Genomic DNA, 25,424 nt, shown 5'->3' with positions numbered 1-25,424 from the left:
GGAAACCAATTTAGGTGCTGGGATCAAGGTCAAGGTCAAAGGTCAATGTCATTCAAGATGGCCACTATGACATCACGAGCCTAGATGGTGTCAACAATCATCAATCCAGACTCCTACTCCTGCGCTCGAACCGCTATTTACATAATACTTGCTTGGTTTAAGTAATATTTAGTTACATATGCACCAACAAAAAATATATATATTCTTTTTAATGAAAGAAAAGGAAAATTACAATTCCAGTTTTAAAATTTCGCCATCGTTTTTCCGGCTTTAATGATTTTTTGTCGCTTTTTGCCACTGGAATAGTGAATGATTGAAAACAGAACTTAATGCCCAATAACTGATAATGTTAACCATCTAAATAACCAGTTATTCTAGTGGGACCATAACTACCATAACTGGTATTCGAAAATAACCATTTCGCTTATCCCTAGCTGCTTACTTCGTTTCATATTGAGAAGCAAAACGTAAACGATTCGGGCAGTGAATTAAATTTGCTGGTGCAGAAAGTATGTGTGAGATTTGCATCAAGAAATTTTGACTTTTGAGAAGCGAATATTTTATTTACTAGTATGTTTGTCACACTCAGCGTTTTTTTAATAATTATCCGTTAAATTTCATCTCAGAGTTTCGTATAATAAAATTATTTGCAACAACATGAGAAAACATTAATAAGATCGTTACCGAATCACTAGCGAATACTTACATACTCGCTCACATTTATTTTTCTCCAGATAAAACAAACAATTTACATCCTCATAATTAAAAACATTAAAAAAACACTTATTGATTACATTTCCTTCTTTCAGAAAATATTATTTGTAAATATATTGAAGGATCGATTAATGGAAAACACCCAAACTTGTTTACTCCACTCTGGGGTATGCTAGTTCAATATAAAAGTATAGACGGCTGTCATTTGTGCCCCGTTTGCCCAAGCCTTTAACTTGGCAGATGTGTGCCCATCGCGATTGTCTTTGACTTAGTTGAAAAATTTAATATTTCCTACATTTATTACACTCGTAGCACTTTTGATTTACTTGCATATTTCATAAAATGTTTATGTTATAGTTTCTTTCTCAGTCTTTTGCAGTGCTAGTTCCAACACCTGCTCCACTAACTGTCTATGTATAGTTCAATTAGTATTGCTTTGCTTCTCTTCTGTGCTGTTAACTCTATGAGCTCTTCACGACCAGCCATGTGCACCTGATCTAGGAGTCCTCATCTCAGTCACTGAGACTCGGCTCTCCACTGAGCAGTCATCGCTGGACCATGGAGGTCGCAGTGTGGTCTGCTAGACCGCCTCCTGCGCGAAGGCGTGGTCGCCGCGGCAGGACGACAGGTCGTCGACGATGCCGCTGGCTGGGAGTCGGCGGTTGTCGCCCGGCAGGCAGGTGCTGAGCGCCGCACCGCAGGCCATGGCGGCGCTCAGCATGAGGGCGGCGGGGAGGTCGCCCCAGCTCTGGAGCAGCCAGGTGAAGCCCGCGGTCAGCAGGATGCCCAGCGCGTGGCCGGGCACGTGCATCAGGCTGCCGGCGAGGCTCTCCGACTCGGGGTGCGTCATCTCGGCGCTCATCTCAACGGCCATCGGAGGGAAGCCCACCAGGAACAAGCTGCAAACAAGCGAGGCACTTGAGTCTCTTGCAGGGGCAGTGATCTGGTGCTCAAATAGTACACCCATGTGATTTATGTTTGCTAGGTACCTGGAGTAGGCATCGCAGTATTATATATAGCCTTCTGCAACTTTATTCTATTTCCCAGTAACTGGTACCCATAAATTTTATCTAAGTTGTTGACAGGTTGCAATCCCATCCCACTGACAGCGAGGCGTTCCGAAAGCAGGGATGAACTATGATATGAATCAGGCATAATGGGAAAAGACTCATCTACAGCCAGTGGTAAGGAATCATCAAAAATTTGCCTTGAGTGATTTCAGGACACCATGGGAAAATTATATCAACATGATTGGACTGGAATGCCAGTTCAGCTGATACAATTGGCCTTGACTCCTTTTAGTTTACATACTTACGAAACTACAAAAATAAATAGCTGTAAGAGTGTGCTGGTCTCACTTAGTAACATAAATAGAGAACTTAAATATTTATATAGCTATGATTGTGTCAATTAAAGTTTAGTTTAATGTCTAAAATCTTCTGCTGCAGAGTCAATGTGGATAATCTCTAGGTCACTTAGTAAATCTTTTTTACGATTACCAAGTAATCACTTCCTAACTTTTAATTAGGTTTTATAGGATTGGTATCCAACTGAGAATTAAAACACAGTTTATCAGTTTTGCCTGTAATTTAATGTAAGTAATGGCTTTTGGTGTTAAGGAAATAATAACTAAACAATTTTGACATGTTATGTGCTTTAAATTACAGAACTTAATTAATTTATAAACAAATGATCAAAAATAGTGTTAGGCAAATACAAAAAAAAATAGAAAAAATGTTACAACATAGCGTTACAAATTACGGTCCAGAAATAAGGTGCCAAAGATAACGTTAAAAAATATGGGTGGTTGTAGCACAAATAGGTTTTTATTTTAAAAGATTCTGGTTAAGAATCTGCATAGCAGGACTAGTAACCAATAACCAAAATATATTTAAACCCTAGTCGTATACCAAGCACTGTGTAATCTCACATTTTAGCATGAGTGAGGAACAATCAAAAGTTTTCTTTTTGCTTTTTACGTTAAATTCATATGTTAGTAAGAACTTATCTCCATGCCGGCTTCAGAGATACTACAAGCGCCTAGTAGTGATGAAAGTTGAAAAGTGAGTCTAAAAAGACAGGGCCAGGCGATCACGGACTAACAAGAGTCCTTTCAGGGCGTAGAATTGTGTTTGCTAGACCACCCAAAGAGATTAGCCGGAGGTGAAATTGGAACCACACATTTGCGGTGGGTAACACTGAATCTAAGGTGTTAAGGGGCGGCGGGGTGGCAAGCCCAAAACCAAAACAGATAAAACATTACTAAGAAGACTGATAAACCCACTATGTTAAATGAGATAAAATAAGGGAATATCATTCCCGGATTATGTGATTACATCCCAAGATAATAGTTTTCGATCGCTCTTTACGAGTAAATGTCTACAGATGCGGAGGGCGAGAGAGAACTCCGAAGCAGTCTTCGCACCAGAAGGTAACATGGATAGTTTCTTCGCCTAGTTAAAGGGGCCGCTAGTGGGTCATAATAAAAGGGGGCCGAATGGGACAGAAGGTAGGGGAAGCGGTGGCCAGGGTCTGGACAGTGGCGCTCCGTGGTCAATTATGTTACTCATGCCAGCGTCGACAGAGAGTTGTCGGCAGTGCCGGCGGGTAAAGCGCAGTGTCGCAGTAGTAAGACATCAGGCTGAAACAAGTGCGCCTTGGAGTTGGACGTTACTGTGGGGAAGGGCCCGAGTTATTTAAGGACTTAAACTTACATTAGTTCTACTGGTGGCCGAAATACCACACATAAGGGCAGCGCGCCCGGAGCAAGAGTGGGTGGGATTGATGTCCATGGCGCGAGTAAATGGTGGTGTGGAGTAGTATATATTGGCCCGAGATGGGACAGGGTGCAAGCGGGGGAGCCAAATCCGATGTCCACCATCTTGGATTGTGATATTACGACGGCAATCTTGAATGACCTTGACCGGCGGCCATCTTGGATCCGCCAACATTGATCCGCCAAATTGGATCCACTATCTTGGATCCACCATTTCGGTTATAGAACTTTCCACCATTTTGAATTACATCATTTTGTTTTCTAGAGCAGTCCAACATTTAAAGCTGTGGTGTCATCATTGAATTTTGTTTACAGCTTATTTCTTGAAAATCCATAATTTTTATTAAAGAATATCGGAAAAAAATTATTACAAAAAATTTTGATACTAAAAGTTTGAAAAAAAAAATGTTGCATTTTTTGTTACTAACACCATCTTTAAAGTCCATAATTATGATAATCAAAACATTTGGAAAAAAATTACAAAACTAATAAATAAAAATTTAAATAAAACCAACCCGCCATCTTGGATTATGACGCCAAGGACCCTATAGTAAAATCCATTATTATTATCTGATTTTAATTGGAAAAGATTTAAACTTTATGAAAATTTTTAAATTATCAAATTTTTCTATAATAATATATTTAATATGCATCTAAATTATGGAGTCCTAGGTTCTAACCTGGCGAGGTCATTTGATTTAAAATGGTGACTGATCCTTCCTCCACGGAAGTCGCCCGCAGACTGACCTCCTACAACAAAAAATATATATACCTATATATATTATATATAGTGAAAATAAATAATAATTAATCTAGAAATTCAGGAAAAATTACAAAAATCATTTAAAAACCAATCATTAATACAGTCGATGCATTCCTGTCCTTGCTTCGATCCTTTGTGAATGCAAAAAATATATATATATTTAATAATAAGTATTATTTTCAATAAATATGGTGGAAAGTCCAAAAGTAAGATCAAATTCCTCTACTACCAGCCTCCAGAAAGTCGATGATGACATTTGACCGCCATTTTGTAAATTCGTATTAATTTATATTAAATTCTGGAAATATTCCAAAATTAATTAAAACAACACTCATTAATATAATGATGATTAATTCAATCAATATCCGTCCTTAGTTTGAAACTTGAATAATGCCAAAAAATGTTTTGACAAAAAAAATTTTATTAAATAAATCATATTCTAAATCCTAAAAGCAGCTTCAGTTCTTCATATACCACCGTCCAGTGGGCCGACATGGCCGTCATCTTGGAAATTTGTTTTTAATGAACTATAAATTTAAAAAAATTACAAAGTTCATCAAAAAAACTTATTAAAACAATGATTGGCGCGATAGATCTTATTCCTTGCTTCGAATTAAAGTCACTGATAAAGTAACTCAATATTCAAATTAATTATAAATTTGGTTTAAAATTTCCTTTTGTAAAGTTTATTAATCATTCAACCTACAAAAAACAACTCTAGACAAGAAACCTGAGCAATGAATTAAATATCTGGTTGCGCTGCCTAAAACGGAAGTCTAATTATTTCCATGCATGAAATACATTTCAAACAGTTCATTAACGTATCATATACGTATCGGATGTTATCAGACCACGAAACCAGGTCATGAACAATGTCAGATATATAGGCCAGACATCTACGAACTACAAGACCTTTTTCGTCGATAGCTAATAATTATAACGTTTTACAAGCAGTTAAGACAAAGTTTTATATATGTTAGTTCTAAAGTGTCGATAAAATAAATTACAAGCAGTTAAAATAACTAATCATGTTTACGCTTACTAATAAACCAAGGATCCCTGATTTTTTTTTTATCAAGACCAAGAGGATTTGAACCAGTAAATACTAAGAGCTACAACAGACAACCCACATTTAACGAAACGACATACATTTAACAAAATAACATACAGCACACACACTGGACACACAGTACACACACAGTATGCTAATTTACAAACTATAAAAACACAGTAAACAAAATGAACATATGGTACACACAGTACACACACAGTACATACAATCAACAACAAAATAACACACAATAACCCAATGGACACACCGTACACACACTAAACACACAGTACACACAGTAAACACTGTAAACACACAGTACCCATACTATATACAGTGCACAGTACACATTGTACACACACAGTACACACACAACTCACACACTGGACATACAATGGACACACAGTTCACGCAATGGACACACAGTGCACACAATAAACAAACAAAACTCACAGTACATAAGAAGGATATAAAACTAACACACAGTTCACACACAGTATCTGCAATGGACTTACAGTCCACAAACAGGTCACATAATGGCCACACACTAAAAACATAGGAAACGCAATGGCAACACAGAACACACACAGGACACACAACTGACACACAAAATAAACACACACAACACACACAGGACACGCATTTGACTAAAAGGAAGCACTTTTGGACGAAAATTTAAAATAGTATGAAACGATCTCATCTGTAGGGTACGATAATACAGACTTGACTACATACACTAAAAGAAAAGACAAAAAAATTTACAAACATTCAACTCAATAAGATGCGATCGCCAATTTACTTTCGGATATAATGCCTCTAAAAGTCATTGGCTCCAGCAGTATTTTGGTTTCAAAAGTGATTGGCTCAAACAGTAATTGGCTCCAATATTCTTTTGCTCAAACAGTCTTTGACTCCAACAGTCTTTAGCTCCAAAAGTACTTGGCTCTAAATAGTCTTTTGCTCCAAAATAATTTGAATAAAAATATCAATTGGCTACAACAGTCATTGGCTCCAAACGTCTTTTGACTACAACAGTCATTGGCTCCAAACGTATTTTGACTACAACAGTCTTTCTCTCCAAAATTCAATGTCTCCAATATTATTTGGCTCCAAAAAAGGCCTTTGGCTCCGACAGTCATTGGCTCCAAAAGTATTTAGGTCAACCTGTATTTGGCTCCAGCTGTCTTAGGCCTAACTGCTATATGACTACGAGACTAAGAGGTTATGAAGTTATTAGGTTACAGGACTTCAAGACTACAAGACTTTAACTGGTTACGATGCTACAAGAAACTAGGCTACACATGTACGAGGCTAAAACTCTACGAGGCTACAACTATACGAGGCTACAAGTTAACGATGCTACGAGACTACAGGAATACAAGACTATAGGGCTAAAAGACTTATTTGTTAGAAGTTTACAATGCTATCAGTAGCGTAGCTAAGGTGAGTGGCGCCCCTGGCCAGACTTGAAAATGGCGCCCCCTCTTGGATTAAAACAGGGGGGGAGGGGCGTTCAGTAACTGCGAAACCGTCGCGGTAGCGCCCCCCTACTCCAGCGCCCCTGGCGGGGGGCATCCCTGCCACCCGCCTGCTACGCCACTGGATGCTATGAGACTACATGGCTAAAAGTCTACGATACTATTTGGCTCTTACAGTCTTTGACTCCATTTAACTGCCAGAGTTAATTTATCTGATGCAAAATCTTGTTTTAAGTAATCCCGATTCTTGCTAACAGATGTTACCACATGTGTTGAGGTAAATTCTATTTATTTATTTTTTGTAGGATGTGGTATGATAACTAACGATCGCAAGAGAAGAAAGGATTCGCTAGACATTAAAGAAAAGGAAGTTCATTTAAAAGGAAGTTTTCGTTAATTTTTACCATGTGCTCCTGATTTGACTGCCAATATTTTGATAGTATTCTTTGTGTGCTCCTTATTATTCCTTTCGAGACATCTGCTAATATTCGGCGAGAGCTTCTGGTTATTTAAGAGAAATATATACATATGTTCTTTTTACAAATGAGTCACGCAATTCTGTTCAGAGTTACATTTAAATTGTGAATTTCTGCTATCAAATTATCACTAAAAATATTTTTATCAGGTGAAATTCAAACCAGAATTATCCATTACTCAGTCCAATAATATATCTTGTAACAGCTGAGAACCACTATCAAGCATGACGAACTTCCTTCTATTTGATGTCTAGCGATGCCTTCCTTCTTTTGCAATAGTTAATAAGCAACCAGTATCCCACATAAAAGAAATAAATAACTTTTACCTAAACACAATACGTGGCGACATTTGTTTGGCAAAAATCGGGACTGCTTAAAACAAGTTATTAAGCACGATATAAATTAACTCTCGCAGCTGAACGGAGTAAAAAAAGGTTAGAGACAATTAGTCTCGTATTCTCGTAGACTTGTAGAGCCATGTAGTCTTGTAGCTCGTAGACTTGTAGCCTTGTATAGTTGTAGCCTCGTAGACTAGTAGCCTAGTAGCATTGCAGCCTTGTATTCCCGTAGCCAGTTAATGTCTTGTAGTCTTGCAGTCCTATAGTCTCGTAGCTTCGTAGCCTCCTAGTCTCGTAGTCAAATAGTAGCTAGGTCTAAGACAGCTAGAGCTAAAGACGGGTGCAGTCAAATACTTTTATAGCCAATGACTGTTGTAACCAATAATACTTTTTTGGAGCCAAATATTTTTGGAGCAATTGACTTTCGGAAAGAAAGACTGTTGGAGCCAATGACTGTTGGAGCCAAAAGACTGTCTGGTGCCTATACTTTAGGAACCAATGAATTTAAGGAGTCCAAGACTGCTGGATACTGTGTGTACTGTCGGAGCCAAACGAATTTCTGAACCAAATATTTTGGAGCCAAAAAACATTTTGGAGCTAAAGACTGTTTAAGCCAATGATTGTTGGAGCCGAATAATGCTCTAGCCAATGACTCTTTGAGCCAATGACTCTTTGAGCCAAAATACTGCTGGAGCCAATGACTGTAGGAGGCATAATATCCTATCGTAAATTGGCGAACGTATCCTACTGGGTTTAATGTAGGTGAAAATGGACGTCCTTTTCGGTTAATGTTCGTAATGAAGTCCATATTATCATATCCATTTGGTGAGATCATACAACACTAATTTGGATTTTCATCCAAATGTGCTTCCTTAGAGTCAAATGTTTGTTTTGGGTGTTCACTGTGTTTGTCAATTGCGTGTCCAGTGTGTGTACTGCGTGACTTTTGCATTACCTGTGTGTACTGTGTGTACATTGTGTGTATAGTGAGTGTATTGTCTGTACTATGTTCAGTGTGTGTCCATTGTAGGTCCTGCATATGTAGTGTGTGTGTTACGTGTGTTAATTGTGTATTATGATTTCATTGAATGTAAAGTGTGTCTAATTTGCGTTCATTGCGATTATTGGGTGTGTAGTCTGAGTCCATTTTGTGTACTGTGTGTGTAATGTGTTTTTTTTTCTTATACTGAGTGTTCATTGCATGTCGTGTTTCTGTACACTGTGTTTCCAATGTGTATCCAGTGTTTTTTATTGTATGTTCATTGTGTGTCCGGTGTGTGTACTGTGTGTACATGGCTTGTCCTCTGTGAACTGTGTTCCCATTGCATGTACTGTGTGTACATTGGGTGTCCTGTGTGTGTACTGTGTGTACTGTAAGTAGTGTATATACTATGTTTTCAGTGTGTGTATTGTTTTTGTGTTTACTGTTTGTCCATTGTGTATTTTGTGAGTTATATTTTTGTTTATTGTGTGCAGTGTGTATATACTGTGTGTACTGTGTGTTCAGTGTGTGTACTGTGTGTGCATTGTATGTCCTTTGAGTGTATTGTATGTGTACTGTGTGTTATGTGTGTTCAGTTCGTGTACTGTGTGTTCAGTGTGTGTACTGTATGTGTATTGTGTGTGTACTGTGTGCTTATTGTGTGTTAATTGTGTATTACTGTGTGTCCAGTGTGTGTGCTGTCTGTTATTTTGTTTAATGAATGTCGTTTCGTTAAATGTGGGTTTTTATTGTTGCATCTCTGGGTATTTACTGGTTCAAAATCTCTTGGTCTTGATAAAAAAAACATTCAGGGATTCTTGGTACTTTAGTAAGCGTAAAACATGATTAGTTAGTTTAATTGCTTGTAATTTATTTTATCGACACTTTAGAACTGACATAATGAATTTTTTCTAGACTGCTTGAAATACGTTATATTAGCTATCGACGAAAAAGGTTATGTGGTTCGGAAATGTCTGGTCTTTGCATCTGACATTGTTCATGACCTGGTATAGTGTTTCGATGACACTTTCCCAATATGTATATCATTGTTAATGATCTGTTTTGAATGTTTTTCATGCATCGTAATAAATAGACTTTCATGTTACGCAGCGTGAAAAAATACTTCATTCGTTGGACAGGATTCTTGTGTAGAGATGTTTTTCGTAGAGTGAATTTTTTAATAAACTCCAAGCAAGGTAATGGGAAAACCAATAAAGAATTTATTTTAAGCTCTAGTTACCCAAATCACTGGCCGAGAATAAAACCATGGACGGAAATCTATAAAGACAATCATAAAATAATAAGTATTTTGTTGATTATTTTTGTAATTTTTTCCGATTTTTTATGTCAATAAATACAGATTTCCCAGATGTAGGCCGTATCGGCGTACTGGAGGCTATGAAGAACTTAATTCACTTTTAGGATTTACAAATGTTTTTTAAATTGGTAATTTTTTGTTATGAATAATTTTTGCTTAAAAATGTTTCGATCTATGAACGGATTTCGGTCTAATTAAAACTAAAGGGGCGTATCAGTCATAATCCATGATGGTGGGATGTTTTTGATTTAAATTTTTAAAATTACTTTTTTTATAAATTTTTTCATTTTGCCAATTTTTTCTGATAATAAATATGAATTTAAAGATGACGGTGGTAACAAAAATTGTGACATTATTTTCAAATTAATATGTTATTAAAAGTTTTTAAATGAATTATTTATAAAAAACATTTAAAAATTCCGATTTGCTAGCATAAAAAATTATGAATTTTCAATATCGTGGCCATAACGAAAATTGCAATGGTGACTTCATAATTGAAATTGTCGAAAAGTTCTAGAAACAAATGGTGCAATTCAGAAAGTAAGAAATTTCTAGAAAACAAAATAGTGGAATTCAAAAAGGCAGAAAGTTCTAGAAACCAAAATGGCAGAATCCAAGATGGGTGATCCAAGTTAGCGGATCCAAGATGGCAGATGCAAGATATCCCACAGGGTCAAGGTTAAGGACAACTAAGATGTTCGTCATGACATCACAATCCAAGATGGCGGATATCGGCTCTGGCTATACTGCCTACAGCCTGTCCCAGCTCCGGCCAATATATACTACTTTGTGGGGTCAGCGTTTGCTCAGCTTGGAGTTACCAGAAACACAGCCAAAGAGAGGGGGTGTGGCCTGTGTAAATTCGTGCGTGATGCCTGAGTAGGCTGGCTGTGCCGGAAACTCCGGCCGTGCCTAAAAAAAGTGCAAACCCTCTCCATGCACTGGAGGTGGTTGGTTCAGCCAGGCGGGAAAACCCTGAACTGCTGCTAACCCATCTTCGATGGTATGCGCGTCCGACTGCTTAGCGCTGTAGCACTAGCCGCGGGCGGAACAACTGCATTAAGCTTAAATAATGACACTTTTGGATTGAAATAAACTTAAAAAAATATTTGTAACCCTGAACACTTATCATTATGTAATACCCCAAGTGTCTTAAAGAATAATTAAATCATAAGGTTAGAAGATTTGGAAGCTTTGATTACTGAGGCCCTCCATTAATAACTATAAAAGTCAACAACAGAGGCGACACTAGGAGTAAACAAAGAAATTTTAGGGACTCCCTACAAATACTTGGGAGTAAAAGGATCGTTATTATATATTAAATAAATAAAAACAACTGTTATGTCTATAGACTTCCTTATTTTATTAATCATTGTTCTTTTTTTTTTATAGATTAAATTTTCCTTAGTAAAGACTGTTTTTCATTGATAAGTGATCTTATTTACATAACTCACAATTACACTTATTATATGATATTCCTTAACGTTATTTACGATAGGGCCGGCCCTGAATGTATAACAAAAATTAAAATATTTAAAAACAAGAATGAAATTAACATTGGTAACTTTAAAGATTGTACATATAGTCCTTCCAAAACATAATATAAATTTCTTCTCCTCGAACTGCCTTTTACTGTCCGCTGTCTTAACTGGGTTACACTAATCTTGGGTTCGTGAATAAAAAGATAGAATTATGCGGGTATCACCCGGGGCTGTAGGTAGACGGTGATCAAGGTAGTAGGCCTAATGATGTTGGATTCTGCGCAGGAACCAACTCCAGAGGTTCTGGCAGAGGATTTTGGTTGCCCCAAACTTGGAACCCTGTCAAAACAGGGTGTTGGTCCTGGCGCTCAGGAGAGGGCGTCTCGTCTCCGCAAACTCGAACCACGATTCGCGGTAGCCACGGAAGTCATCATGAATAATTAAAAATTAATAATTTATATAAAAATACTAAGTTTCTCTACTTTCAACTAAACTACTGACTGGTTAATAATTTTAGCTAGGGACTCCATCCCTTTAGTCTGAGAAGACTACATAATATACGATGTCGATGATTCGCAGAAGATCGCAGATACAAACGGTACCAGTCAGTCCGGAGGCGCGCACCGAAGTCCCTTCAGAGCGGGATATCACCAGAATATCATAAGCGCGGGGTCTCTAGAGAATGGGAGGGGGGTTAGGCTCTGAGCCGAAAATTACCGAGTCCACCCGAAGGTGTCCGGCATAAAAAAATTAGATCTTACTGGAGTGACTGCGCGACTGAGGCGCTATCTTTTGGTGGCGAGAGGAAGTACTAATAAATCGACTAGTGACCGACGAGAGTGTCAAGCTAGGGGGTTAATGGAGTAACCAGTGGTGCCACCTAGCGGCCTGAGACATAAGGAGGGGAGAGAGGTTGTCGTTACCTCCGCGCGAGCGCGGTAGTTTCGGCGCTGCCGACGCCTCACAAGTGGCATTAGTTACCACAGCCGTCGCTAGGTGTCGTTAAGGTGCAGAATCGTAACTGCGGCTGTCAAGCCTGAGATGGCCTTGACTTCGGTTAACGCACCCGAGCGGTCGTCGCTCCTAGCCACTTCTGAGAAGAGAGGGTGGGTGAGCAGGCGGGGGGTGGCTTCAAAAAACGCATGGTCTGTGGGACACAAGGCCCACGGGATCCTCCTGTCGTGTCTTGCTGCTAGTGAACCTTATACCGATTCGTGACAGAGTTAGCAGGGCTCAGCACTGCTTCACAAGCTGCTCTAGGCAAAAGAAGACCCGCGAAGAAATAACGTTACCGGCTCCGACGTGCCTGGAGGCGGGAGAAATATTAGCCAGAATGCTAGCCTAGCATGAGGCTGGGAAAGAAAATCAGCTCGCCTCTGAGAACAGAGGCTGAGGGCCTGGCCGTAAAGAAAATAAGATGAGAAAAAAAAATAATATTTCCAAAAATATTTCAGATTACAAAATTTTTAAATAAAACGTGCCTAAATCCCTAATACACGGCACATACTCCCCCGCGTTAAAGCGGAGCTTAGGGGAAAGCAAAAACAAGAAACCAAAAACTTCAGTAGGACGAGTTACCAGGTTCGCCTGTATCCTACTACTTACATGCTAAAACACAAAAAAAAATATTAAACACTCTTATGAACTAATGTGCACATTCTTAATGACTAACATGATTAAATTCATTATCTTAATTAAAATTATTAACTTAAGTGGCCACTTAAACTAACACCTTATATTAAGTTTTCTTACAAACTAGCACCATGGATTTTTATTGTTACTTAATGTTACTACCTAGGTTTTGTATTCTTCAGTTAAACTCCTTATTGAGTCTTAAATATATATAACTGTATGGCATGCCAAGGCTTAGAGAAAGTAATCGCTCCTATTTTAAATTCGGATGCGCTTTCTTAAGGTGGGAGCTGTGCGCTCGTGTCACATACTCTCCGGAACTGTGCTCGGCTAGACTCACAGTCACTGGGGTTAGAAACCGTTGGATCTGTAATGGTCCAGTCCAGCGATAAGATAACTTGGCCGATCGCTTATCGATGGCCTTACTCTGCGGGTGTGCTTTGCACATTACCGCGTCACCTACCCTGTAGGGGTTAGGGGAGCGGTACTTACTGTACCTTCTCTGACTTGTTTGGTGAGCCAAATTTAAATTCCTACGCGCCTTTCTCCAAATCTCCGTGATGTCCTTGGGATCATCCGGCAGTAGGTCTTCGAGAGACCAAAGATTGGAAAGGGGTGTGTTGGGCTTATAAGTAAACATAATCTCAAATGGGGTGGATTTGTGTCCTTCATGTCGGGCATAATTAAATGCCATCTGTAACCACACCAAATTACTGTCCCATTTTTCCTGCGCATTCGCGTGGAACGCTATGAGCGCCGAACGAAGATTTCTATTAAATCTCTCCGCGTGCGAGGGTTTAGGGTAGTATGGCGATGTTGTCACATGCTGTATACCATGCGAGAAACACATGTTCTTGAAAGTTCTGGATGTAAACTGTGTTTCGTTGTCGGATACAATTATGTTTGGTAATCCTGAAGTTTTAAAAATATGATTTTGTAATGCACGCACAGTGGTGTCAGCTGTAGCCTTACGGAGTGGAATAAGCCAAACAAATTTCGAAAAGGCATCTATGCCCACAAGAAGCATAGAGTGTCCGGATTTGGATCGAGGAAATGGCCCTACAAAATCAATAAAAAGTTTTTGCATAGGTCTTTCGGCTACTTCTGAGGCAAGAAAACCGTACTGTGTATTTTGTGCAGGTTTACTTAGTGCACATAGCTTACATAACTTAACTCGCTGTGTAATGTCCCGGTGCATTCCTTCCCAAATAAAATGGCGTCGGATACCTTGAATAGTTTTATAAATACCTAAATGGGCACCGAGAGGTGAACTATGGTAATATGTGAAAATCATATCACGCAGATTTTGTGGAAGAACAATTTTAAAGTGCCTTGACTGTTGTGTACGTTTTTGTAGGAGACCTTTAGCTAACTTATAAAATTTCGGAGCTGTACCCGCTTCAACTTGTTCAATTATTTTTGCCAAATATGGGTCGGCTTGTTGATGTGTTTGTATGTCCTGAAAAGCTAAGGGGAAATCAGTTAGGAGTGCCTGACACGAAATCTGAGGTTCCTCCTGAGATATTGTTTCGGAGGGGTTCTCGAACATTCGAGAAAGTGTGTCAGCCACAATGTTTTGAGTACCGCGAATATGTTGAATATTAAATTTGAGAGAAGAAATTTTGGTGATCCACCTTCCAAGTTTTCCTAATTGTTTAGGGTGAGCTAACAGCCAAGCGAGCGCCTGATTATCAGTTTCCAATAGAAATTCCCTATGTTCCAGAAACTGTCGGAATTTATCAATACCAAAAACTACTGCTAAACATTCCAATTCATACACTGAAGATGCTTTCCTTTCCTGAAAAGTTAATGTACGTGAGGCGAAGGCAATGGGTTGCCTGGCGCCATCTATTTCCTGAGACAATACCACCCCTATAGCAACACTTGAGGCGTCTGTTTGTAAAATAAAGGGTTTACTAAAATCTGCCATGCGCAGAACTGGTGGATTCGCTATGGCTTCTTTCAAGAAATTAAATGCCTTGTCTTGTTCAGGACCCCAAATATATTGTGTATTTTTCTTACGTAATGCATTTAAAGGTGCCGCATGCTCGGCGAAATTTGGTATGTATTTGGCATAAAAATTAGCCATGCCAATAAAACGAGCTATGCCCTTTGTGTCTTTAGGTGGTTTGAATTCCCTGATCGCCTGTGTTCGTTCTGGATCAATTGTAACACCTTTGTGTGATACCAAATGTCCAAGAAAAGATATTTCGGAAGCAGCAAATTTTACTTTTTTTGTATTTACAGTGAGGCCTGCCTTGCGCAGTCTTTCAAGGACAAGAGTCAGATGCTGGATGTGTTCCTCAAAACTTTCTGAATAAATTACAAGATCATCTAAATAATTGTAAACAAATTTAAATTTAAAATCTCCTACTACTTGTTCAAGAAGTCGTGTGAGTACTTGAGCACCTGTGGCCAAGCCAAAAGGTACCACATTATACTGGTAAAAATTCCAAGGTACGCAAAATGCGGTAATAGGTTTTGAGTCTTGCGAGAGTGGGATCTGATGGTACGCCGAATTGAGATCGAACACACTGAAATACCTGGCCTTACTAAACCAATGAAAGGCCGAGTTCAAATCTGGGAGGGGTGTTTGCGGTATTTTAATCTGTTTGTTCAGTTTTCGATAATCAGTGACGAAACGTTGTTCCGTGCCCTTGGGTACTAGAAATGCAGGTGAACTGAAAGGAGAATTAGAAGGTTCTATTACCTTATTATCTAACATTTTCTGTACGTGTTTTCTCATAATTTCCATTTTAGGACCTAAAAGTTGATAAGGATGACTTTTGACTGGCGTGGTATCAGTCAATTCAATTTGATATTCAATTAGGTTAGTTCGACCTAATTTCTTAGTTAGCACATCTGAAAATTCATTACACAAATCTCGAATAGCAACTTGTTTACTGGGCTCGAGATGATCCAGGGACAAAGAATTTCTCTCGTCAGTGTTGGTAGAAACATTAGTAACTTGTCCTGACCTTTTATTTTCAGGTTCCACGAATGATATGACAAGATTTTTATTAAATTTAAATACAAAACTTCCTGCTTGTAGATCAATCAAAATACCTGTTTTAGCGATGAAGTCGGAGCCTAGAATAAGCTGCGTGGCTAAGTTTTCTGCCACAAGAAAAGGGAAATTCCAAGTGAATAATTCTATCCTGATTTTCACTATAGCCACTTTGGATATACTAATTGGTTCGTCCGCTGCAGTAAAACAGCGCACATCCGTGACTTCTGTTTTCAGAACCTGCTTGTTCTTCTGTAATTCCCTAAACAAATCGCCTGAAATAAAACTACGAGTAGCTCCTGTATCAATCAGACCAATAATTTGATTTTTGCCAAACATTGCTTTAGTGTATGGTAATACAGTTCGGACGTGACCGAAAATGTTGTGACACTTACGTTTTCCTTGGTTAGTCAGGCTAACACATGTTTTGCAAATTCTTGTGAATTTATCAGAATTTTCTTTATGATTAATTTGCTGTGTTATAATCTTCTGTTTGTGTTTTCTGTCTTTTTCTGTGTATTTCCTTCGTTTATTTTTCTTGTGTTTTTGTTTTCCTGTGTTATGCCTTTGTTGATTTTTGTTTTGTTGTTGTGATTCGTTAGTATGCACATTATGCACTGAAAAATTCCTCTCGGATGAAGTTTTAGGTGGACCAGGTAGAAATTTGCCTGGCCACCGCCTTACGCGTTTTTTGCCTTGTTGAAATTTGGTTTGAAATTTTTGTGGTTACATTGCTCAATGTAATGTCCTGTTTGCTTGCAATAATTACAGAAAGGTGTTTGTTGTTGTATGTTCTTGTTTGAATTATACTTATTATTTCTGTAGTAGTTTGTTTTCTGTTGTGGGTGGCTATTTTGTTGTTTCGTGTATGGAAAACTATTTGCAGTTTCTGCCTGAGAATCATGCTTATCCACGGACTTCGCTGACCTGTTTCTCTGAGTGTCTGCATATTCGTAACTCATGGCCTGTATACAGAGTTGATCTAGTTCTACAAAACTCCGTGGCCTAGCCTGGGAAACAGCGCGTGAGCGCTCTGCCTGATTTAGTCCGTCTACTATGCAACTAACTATTTCGCTCTCTGATACGCCCAATCTGAGAACCGCCGCGGCTTCTCTGATTGATGCTACATAGTGCGGCAATGCTTCATTACTTCGCTGTAGCCTGTTGTACCATTCCAAACGGTAATTTATCAAAAGTCTGCCAGGTATAAAAAAATTCAAAATTTCTTCGTGGTATTTGTCAAAAGAGTAACTATTTTCTATTGCTTGACTCGTTCTTTCACTCAGTGGTGGTTGGGTGTAGGGAAAAACTATCTGTTTGTCAGGAATGCCCCCTTTCTGTCTGATTTTAAGTACGTGCCTTATGAATTCGATTAATTTATCTGGGTCAAGACCACTTGTTTCGGGAAAACCAACAAGTAATCTCTCGACTGGATGGGCAATTTTCCCATAACAGCTATACTCAGCCGCCCTTGGCGTAACTGGTAATGTTGTTTCTGGTTGATTCTGCGTTGATGGCGGAGGTGGGGGTGAAGGATGTGCAATTTGCGCGGTGGGGATGGTAGGGATCGGAGTTCCTTGCCCGGATGTCAATAAAGAATGAAACTGGGAATATGGATTAAAATATGATTGGTTTGTGGTGAATGGTAAAAACAAATTTTGCTGTGTTAACGGATGCGGATTTGCAGGCAAGTTGCCGGAAAATGTGACACTGGTGATGGGAGCTGTAGCAGCATGCATGCCTGAGGGAGTTTGAGTGGTGGCTGCTGGGATGGGAGGGGTTGAAACTGCGAAGAATGATTGAGATGTTGATGAAATGGGCGGAACCTGCCTTGTTTGGCACAAAGATACTTGTGTGTCGGGTTGCCTTATTTCCCGAGGAAATTCCAGACTTTCACTCTCTACATTTCCTAGTGTTTCTATTCCTAGGTTTTCTGCCTGGGCAATGTTGGCCCGGAGGTCCTGTTGAGTCTCTAATTGGGCTGCCCTAGCTTTCAATTTAATTTGGAAGGCGTTTGTCTATTGCAGACAACGATCTAGCTCTGTTCGATAAACACCATTGAGCACATCTGCGGAAAGTACCACAAGATTTTCCAGTCGTCTGGTGACATGCTCTAATCGCATAATGTGTCGCTTTACATTGGGCAAATTCTCTTCCACATCTGAATAACTTACGAAAGCAGCTATGTCGTAAAATTTGGAGCAAGCTATGTTGAATTCCTCGAGTATTTCTAAATTTAGATTATGTACTGAGGTAGGTAACTTATCACGTACTGCGGCTCGAAGCCTTTTTCGCAGATCTTGCGCATTTCCAGTAGTTGGTAAATTACGCAACTGCAACTCATAACTTAGTTCATCTACTAGTAATAGCTCCAGAGTAATCATCCTGTCCGGATTCATAGTATTACACAAAACAAAACAATACCCTCTTAAAATTATCTCTTAAACTTTAAACTTAGGTATATACTTAAATCTAGCTTATTATTAAAACAATTGCTTTATTGCGTGGGAAGTATGTGCCTTCATAATTTATTATTATTATTACTATTATTATTACTACTACGCGCGTCTGGAAATGAACAGTGTACTCGGGTGTAACAAGCTGTCAGGTTAGCTTGCACAACAGGGTACCTACAAGGAACGTCACGTCAGCCGGCAGGACTGACCTTGGCGCGCAGCGCCTTTAACTAGGGGTGTGGGGGGGGGAGGGAGTATCTTGTCCAGCGGACACATCTCTGTTGATAAGCCACGCGCGCGGCCCGAGTTGCGTGGGCAGGCAGCCAGCCAGCTGCTCACAGTGCGCGCTCAAATGTAAACACACAAAACTTATGATAATTTTAAAATTCAAGGGTCAATTTAGCTACTACGTGTATCAGCGGACAGTTCACAAATTACTTACTACAAAAAGATTCTAAGTGACAAAAAAAAATATAAAAATTTTTTTTATTCAATTTTTTTTTTTTAATTTTAATTTTAGGTATGACCTTTCAAATTAGGTATGCCTATAGACGTAACCATGCTCTGCTACCATTTTGTAATACCCCAAGTGTCTTAAAGAATAATTAAATCATAAGGTTAGAAGATTTGGAAGCTTTGATTACTGAGGCCCTCAATTAATAACTATAAAAGTCAACAACAGAGGCGACACTAGGAGTAAACAAAGAAATTTTAGGGACTCCCTACAAATACTTGGGAGTAAAAGGATCGTTATTATATATTAAATAAATATAAACAACTGTTATGTCTATAGACTTCCTTATTTTATTAATCATTGTTCTTTTTTTTTATAGATTAAATTTTCCTTAGTAAAGACTGTTTTTCATTGATAAGTGATCTTATTTACATAACTCACAATTACACTTATTATATGATATTCCTTAACGTTATTTACGATAGGGCCGGCCCTGAATGTATAACAAAAATTAAAATATTTAAAAACAAGAATGAAATTAACATTGGTAACTTTAAAGATTGTACATATAGTCCTTCCAAAACATAATATAAATTTCTTCTCTTCGAACTGCCTTTTACTGTCCGCTGTCTTAACTGGGTTACACTAATCTTGGGTTCGTGAATAAAAAGATAGAATTATGCGGGTATCACCCGGGGCTGTAGGTAGACGGTGATCAAGGTAGTAGGCCTAATGATGTTGGATTCTGCGCAGGAACCGACTCCAGAGGTTCTGGCAGAGGATTTTGGTTGCCCCAAACTTGGAACCCTGTCAAAACAGGGTGTTGGTCCTGGCGCTCAGGAGAGGGCGTCTCGTCTCCGCAAACTCGAACCACGATTCGCGGTAGCCACGGAAGTCATCATGAATAATTAAAAAAAAATAATTTATATAAAAATACTAAGTTTCTCTACTTTCAACTAAACTACTGACTGGTTAATAATTTTAGCTAGGGACTCCATCCCTTTAGTCTGAGAAGACTACATAATATACGATGTCGATGATTCGCAGAAGATCGTAGATACAAACGGTACCAGTCAGTCCGGAGGCGCGCACCGAAGTCCCTTCAGAGCGGGATATCACCAGAATATCATAAGCGCGGGGTCTCTAGAGAATGGGAGGGGGGTTAGACTCTGAGCCGAAAATTACCGAGTCCACCCGAAGGTGTCCGGCATAAAAAAATTAGATCTTACTGGAGTGACTGCGCGACTGAGGCGCTATCTTTTGGTGGCGAGAGGAAGTACTAATAAATCGACTAGTGACCGACGAGAGTGTCAAGCTAGGGGGTTAATGGAGTAACCAGTGGTGCCACCTAGCGGCCTGAGACATAAGGAGGGGAGAGAGGTTGTCGTTACCTCCGCGCGAGCGCGGTAGTTTCGGCGCTGCCGACGCCTCACAAGTGGCATTAGTTACCACAGCCGTCGCTAGGTGTCGTTAAGGTGCAGAATCGTAACTGCGGCTGTCAAGCCTGAGATGGCCTTGACTTCGGTTAACGCACCCGAGCGGTCGTCGCTCCTAGCCACTTCTGAGAAGAGAGGGTGGGTGAGCAGGCGGGGGGTGGCTTCAAAAAACGCATGGTCTGTGGGACACAAGGCCCACGGGATCCTCCTGTCGTGTCTTGCTGCTAGTGAACCTTATACCGATTCGTGACAGAGTTAGCAGGGCTCAGCACTGCTTCACAAGCTGCTCTAGGCAAAAGAAGACCCGCGAAGAAATAACGTTACCGGCTCCGACGTGCCTGGAGGCGGGAGAAATATTAGCCAGAATGCTAGCCTAGCATGAGGCTGGGAAAGAAAATCAGCTCGCCTCTGAGAACAGAGGCTGAGGGCCTGGCCGTAAAGAAAATAAGATGAGAAAAAAAAATAATATTTCCAAAAATATTTCAGATTACAAAATTTTTAAATAAAACGTGCCTAAATCCCTAATACACGGCACAATTATTAAGAATAAATAAAGCATATGATATTGTGACGCCTGTGACGGCGTCACAAATAAATTGTTTTTTTGTTTTGATCGTGTCCGCGCGTTGTCGGAAGGTGTGACTTATCGCGCCGCCTATTAGTGTTTTGGGTCGAGAGTTGTACGCTAGCTACGGGCTAATCCGTGTAGCGCTGCCGGCGGTGACTGTTGGAATTAGCTACCGCGCATGCGCGGTAAGCGACGAGTCAAGCACAGCGCTGTACAGAGAGAAATTGGGAGTGACTCGTGAGTTAGCAGTGGGGCCAGATGGTCAGTGTGGGTCTATGATAGGTACCTACCTCCGGTGAATAATGCACATCACGACTTCAAGAAATGATTTTCACTTTACTTGATTTATGTGTAATTCGTGGACAGGAGAAGAGAGATTTCAGCGTGTATATGCTGGACAAAGCAACGCGAGGCTCGTGCGGGGATATGAAGTGTAGTTAACCCCCAGTGGAGGCCTCTATCGCCGAGGATAATATTAGCATAGACCCGGGCTACTTACGAGCAGAAGAAAAGCAGCTACGATTGAGCTGTGGGAAAAAATTTTGTAACAAGATAATAGTGGTACCTTCTTTTCTAAATTCAAGGAAGCATCGGCGCGTGCGAGAAAATTATTTTAAGAAGTTATAAAAAAAAAATATGTAATCAATTTTTTTGGAGTTCGACACGACATGGAGGGTTGTGGAATGAGCGAGAAGGTGTGAGACTAGTCTACCGAGTCAACTTGAGCAGCTGGCACAGGAGGAGGACAACATTTTATAAACTTAAATTTGGTCTACTATTTAATTTTTCCTGTTTATTGCGGAGGAAGAGAATAGATCGTCTCGACGGATTATTTTTTTTTTTGGAATTGAAATTTGGGAAGAAATGAAGTTTCGTCGGTAGCTGAGCGAAGGAAATTCCACGAAGTTTAAATGGTTCGTCGTATGGAATGCAGCTGGTTCGAGAGTCGGTGGTTGCAGTCGGCGTCCCAACTGTCCAGTTAATGGTGGTGTAGTGATCTTTTCTTTTAAATGGCCTTTTTAAATTATTTATATTGTGCGTCGTCCTGTTCCCGATGGCAACTGAAGGGGTGAGTCTTGAAAAGTATATTTCCTTGGGTCCACTTTGGATAGTGAAGAGCTACTAAGAAGTTGAGATAATGAACACAATTTGCCTAAGGGTGTTAGTTCTATAATTTTTTTGGTGATTTAATTTTGCCAGAAATATTTTAGGCATTTTATTGTTTGCATGCTGCCCGCCTCCGTAGGTTGGAGAAAAAGCCTGCAGTGGGTGATTAGTGAGATTATAATTTTGTTATATTGTTTTTATTATATGTTTTATTATATAAAATTTTTTATAGAATTATATATTTATATTGCTGATATCTTGAGTGGTACAAATTATTATCATATATGTTTTATTAGATGTTAAATGTATGAGAGTTAAAATATTCTATTCATGTTTATTTGAGGCTGCCATCTGTGATTGATGAAATTAGGAAATCTTTATTATCATAATTGTCTTTTATATAAAATTTTATAAAACTATATACTCATAATGTTGGTAGAGTACCGTAATTAAATTATTGTTTAGAGTGTCGGGACTTGCTATAGGAGAGCTCTCGGGGTAGGATAAACGAAATAAAATATTTTAAAATTTTTGTTAGGTAATTTGTTTTTTGTATTTGGTGTATGAATATGAACTAAGAGTTCATGAACTTGTGGTGAATTTGTGGTGAAGCCTGTGAACCCACGCAACCAAAAAGAAAATATACCCACCTCTATTAAAGTTTTTGTCTTGTACCTGAATTTTGAGATTTTTAAGGTTATTCTGATTGTTGTAGTAAAGCATTTTTTTTTGCATTTGAGCGCTGTTGAGATGCGCATATACCAAGTTGTTTGCTAAATAATGAAAATATATTTATACCACTGAGCTCTGCTCTTTGTTTTGTTTAACGTAACCTTTTCTTTCCCTTTGATTTAGTACCCTTGGGCCAATTGTTAGGCCAGGTTCTCCCTGCTGTAAGGGTAATAGGTAGAGAAGGGTTACAATATGGTGCAGAGAAAATCTATATTTTGTGGCTCACAGCATCTGAAAAATTTAACACTACTCTTCGTCATTAATTTAAATTCCATTTTCAATGTAGTATTACATTAATATTTGGTAAAATGCTGTGAAACCTGGGTCAAATTGGTGATTGTCACCACCTTCCTATCGAATTTTTATACTTCAAGCACAATTTTTTTTGTCTCATATCTCAACCCTGAGGCAGAGCTGCCCGCCTGGCTTGAACAGAGACCTGCAATAATAAAACATTAATAAAATCCGTAAAAGCTCGTATTCTGGATCTCCACATCAACGGCTCTTTTCATGTTGGGGAAACATCAACTGGGTGGTTCATACATCTCCATACAAAATAAGGATAAACATTGTCAATTGTTCACCAAAATTAGTTGAATCGTCTGTCATTGTGAGTAGGAATAATGAGGGAGTTCTTGAGCGATGGCTACTGCGGGTGGAGAGGGGTAATGATCAGTGCTGGTAAATAGAGCCCCTTTAAGGTAGGGGCAGTGTTGTTGACATGGCATGTGGATATTCAAACAAGTCGTCTTCTGATGGCCGCCTACTTGTTGACATACGCCAATTTTGTTTCTAAAGCTTCAAGGTAGGTTGCACCAGTGGTTTATACAGAACCTAGTGTTGGCTGTGATTCGATCTGGGAGACATGAGTACTTCGAGGTTAAAAAGCAGAGACCTCATCCACGTGACTACTAGATCAGTTCAAGAGTAAATATATAAATAAGGAATATAATATATCAAAGGAAGACATTTAGATAATAGTACAAGCTATGATATAATTTCAAAATTGAAAATCTTTATTCCACCCCTCGTTACGGGAGGGAACCATATTAAAAAATAAAGGGTGCCTACTTGTGGTCGTCTGCTGGGACTCGTTCCTTTACATGCACAGTGTGCACTATCAATGTGCTATCTTCCCGCCATCTTGGATGTGATTGTCATCTGCTAGGACTCAATCCTTTATGCAGATAGGGCCCCCTAATAAACTCTCTCCATTTTAGATTGAAAAAAGACGCCATCTTGGATGGAGTGGCATAGTGTAGCTAAGAATACATTACCTAATGTGCATTATAAGAATGCAAAAGTAATATTGTTTGCTACACATAACCCTATATGAATAGAATTAACTGTAGATATATATAGGCAAAGTATAACCTGTAAGCTTATACGTGACCATGCATATATATATGCATATCTACTATAAAATAGAATGTAGCAAAAAGTCTTATCATGTTTACCTTTTTTTGAGTTGTATACTATAGACATATATTAATTATGAAAAAGTTCTAATAATCATAGTTTATGATTTTAAATATTCGATATGTAGGACCTCTATAGTACTAGTCATCCATTGTTTGTAGTTGTAAATCACATAGTGTTAGTTCTCCAATAATAGGTAGATACTATAAGTTTTTTTAATTAATTGTGTTTAATAAAATAAAACAAGAACCCTTATTTCTAAAAACTATCTTCAGTTGTATTGTACATAAATATTGATAATTAATGTTATAGTGTCGTGTAGACACTCTCTTCTTGTTTCAAGTGGTGAAAGGCTCTCAGGAGTGTAAGCTGGAAGAATACTTGTACGTGAAATTAGGTATTTAAAACTTGTTCATGTATATTTCATTCCACTAAATACTTAGTGTGTAAGCCCACCGACGATTCAGCAGCTGGTTGACGGCTATCGCGCAACGGGCAGCGGCCATGATATATATTACTGTATCACTGTTGTTGGTGCTGAGCCGCGCGATCACCGTGCTCGCCGCTGCCGGTCTTTGCTGCAAGGATGTTTTAAATAGAAAGTGGTCTTTTGTTATTTCACGAACGCTTCCAGTAGAGTCACAACACGGAACTGGCCTGAACACGGAACAAAAATTAAATTCGTACAGCCCAGTGAAACATGTAGTTAATCACGGAATGCATGAGCTCAGTGTGTACATTCTATATATCAACATACAATATAGCTGTGAAAAAATTAAATAATATGATTTAAAACCATAAATTATATTTTAATAAATGTTTACAATTATTAATTAAAACTTATAATGTAAAACATAAATATTTGGTTTGAAAAAAATAATAATATTATAAAAATGATATAGAAATACATGCGACAGATACACACAAACCCATCACGAACACAATACAGTGGAATGTGCATAACCAAATTACTTCTTACTCGCCAATCACAGAATATAAAACCCCAGCAGAAACCTCGCAGTGAAAACTCTCTTGAAATAATAGAACACACATCCGCTTGATAGATAAGTCAGTAACCGACTGAAGAAACAAGTTATGTCTCTCTACGAGACTGTTTAATATAACGAAGCTCTTAAGTAGGAGTAGTAGGCTGTTACTGGATCAATGTAAACATAGAAATGTAAACACCGCGCCAGTACCAGCCTGGGGGCCGCCATCTTGTCACGTGGGCGCCGC

General features: G+C 39.0%; 1 protein-coding gene across 2 annotated transcripts in view; it reads right to left on the bottom strand.

The window, feature by feature from the left end:
• Positions 1-680: 680 nt before the first annotated feature.
• LOC134529854 (heme transporter FLVCR2-like) overlaps positions 681-25,424 on the bottom strand; it is a 181,363-nt gene continuing 156,619 nt past the window's right edge. Inside the window, exons 8-9 of one of the 2 annotated variants that reach the window (XM_063364379.1) lie at positions 4,171-4,240; positions 1,530-1,613 (exon numbers count right to left, since the gene is read on the bottom strand). In XM_063364379.1, the coding sequence (XP_063220449.1) occupies positions 4,189-4,240 (52 nt within the window). In that variant the 3' untranslated portion in view covers positions 1,530-1,613; positions 4,171-4,188. Of the gene's footprint in view, positions 1,614-4,170; positions 4,241-25,424 lie in introns of both variants that reach the window. The other variant, XM_063364371.1, reaches the window with a different exon arrangement.

Source organism: Bacillus rossius, chromosome 1 (assembly GCF_032445375.1).
Source record: "Bacillus rossius redtenbacheri isolate Brsri chromosome 1, Brsri_v3, whole genome shotgun sequence".
NCBI classification, from domain to species: domain Eukaryota; kingdom Metazoa; phylum Arthropoda; class Insecta; order Phasmatodea; family Bacillidae; genus Bacillus; species Bacillus rossius.
This window is presented reverse-complemented; position numbering and strand designations above follow the sequence as displayed.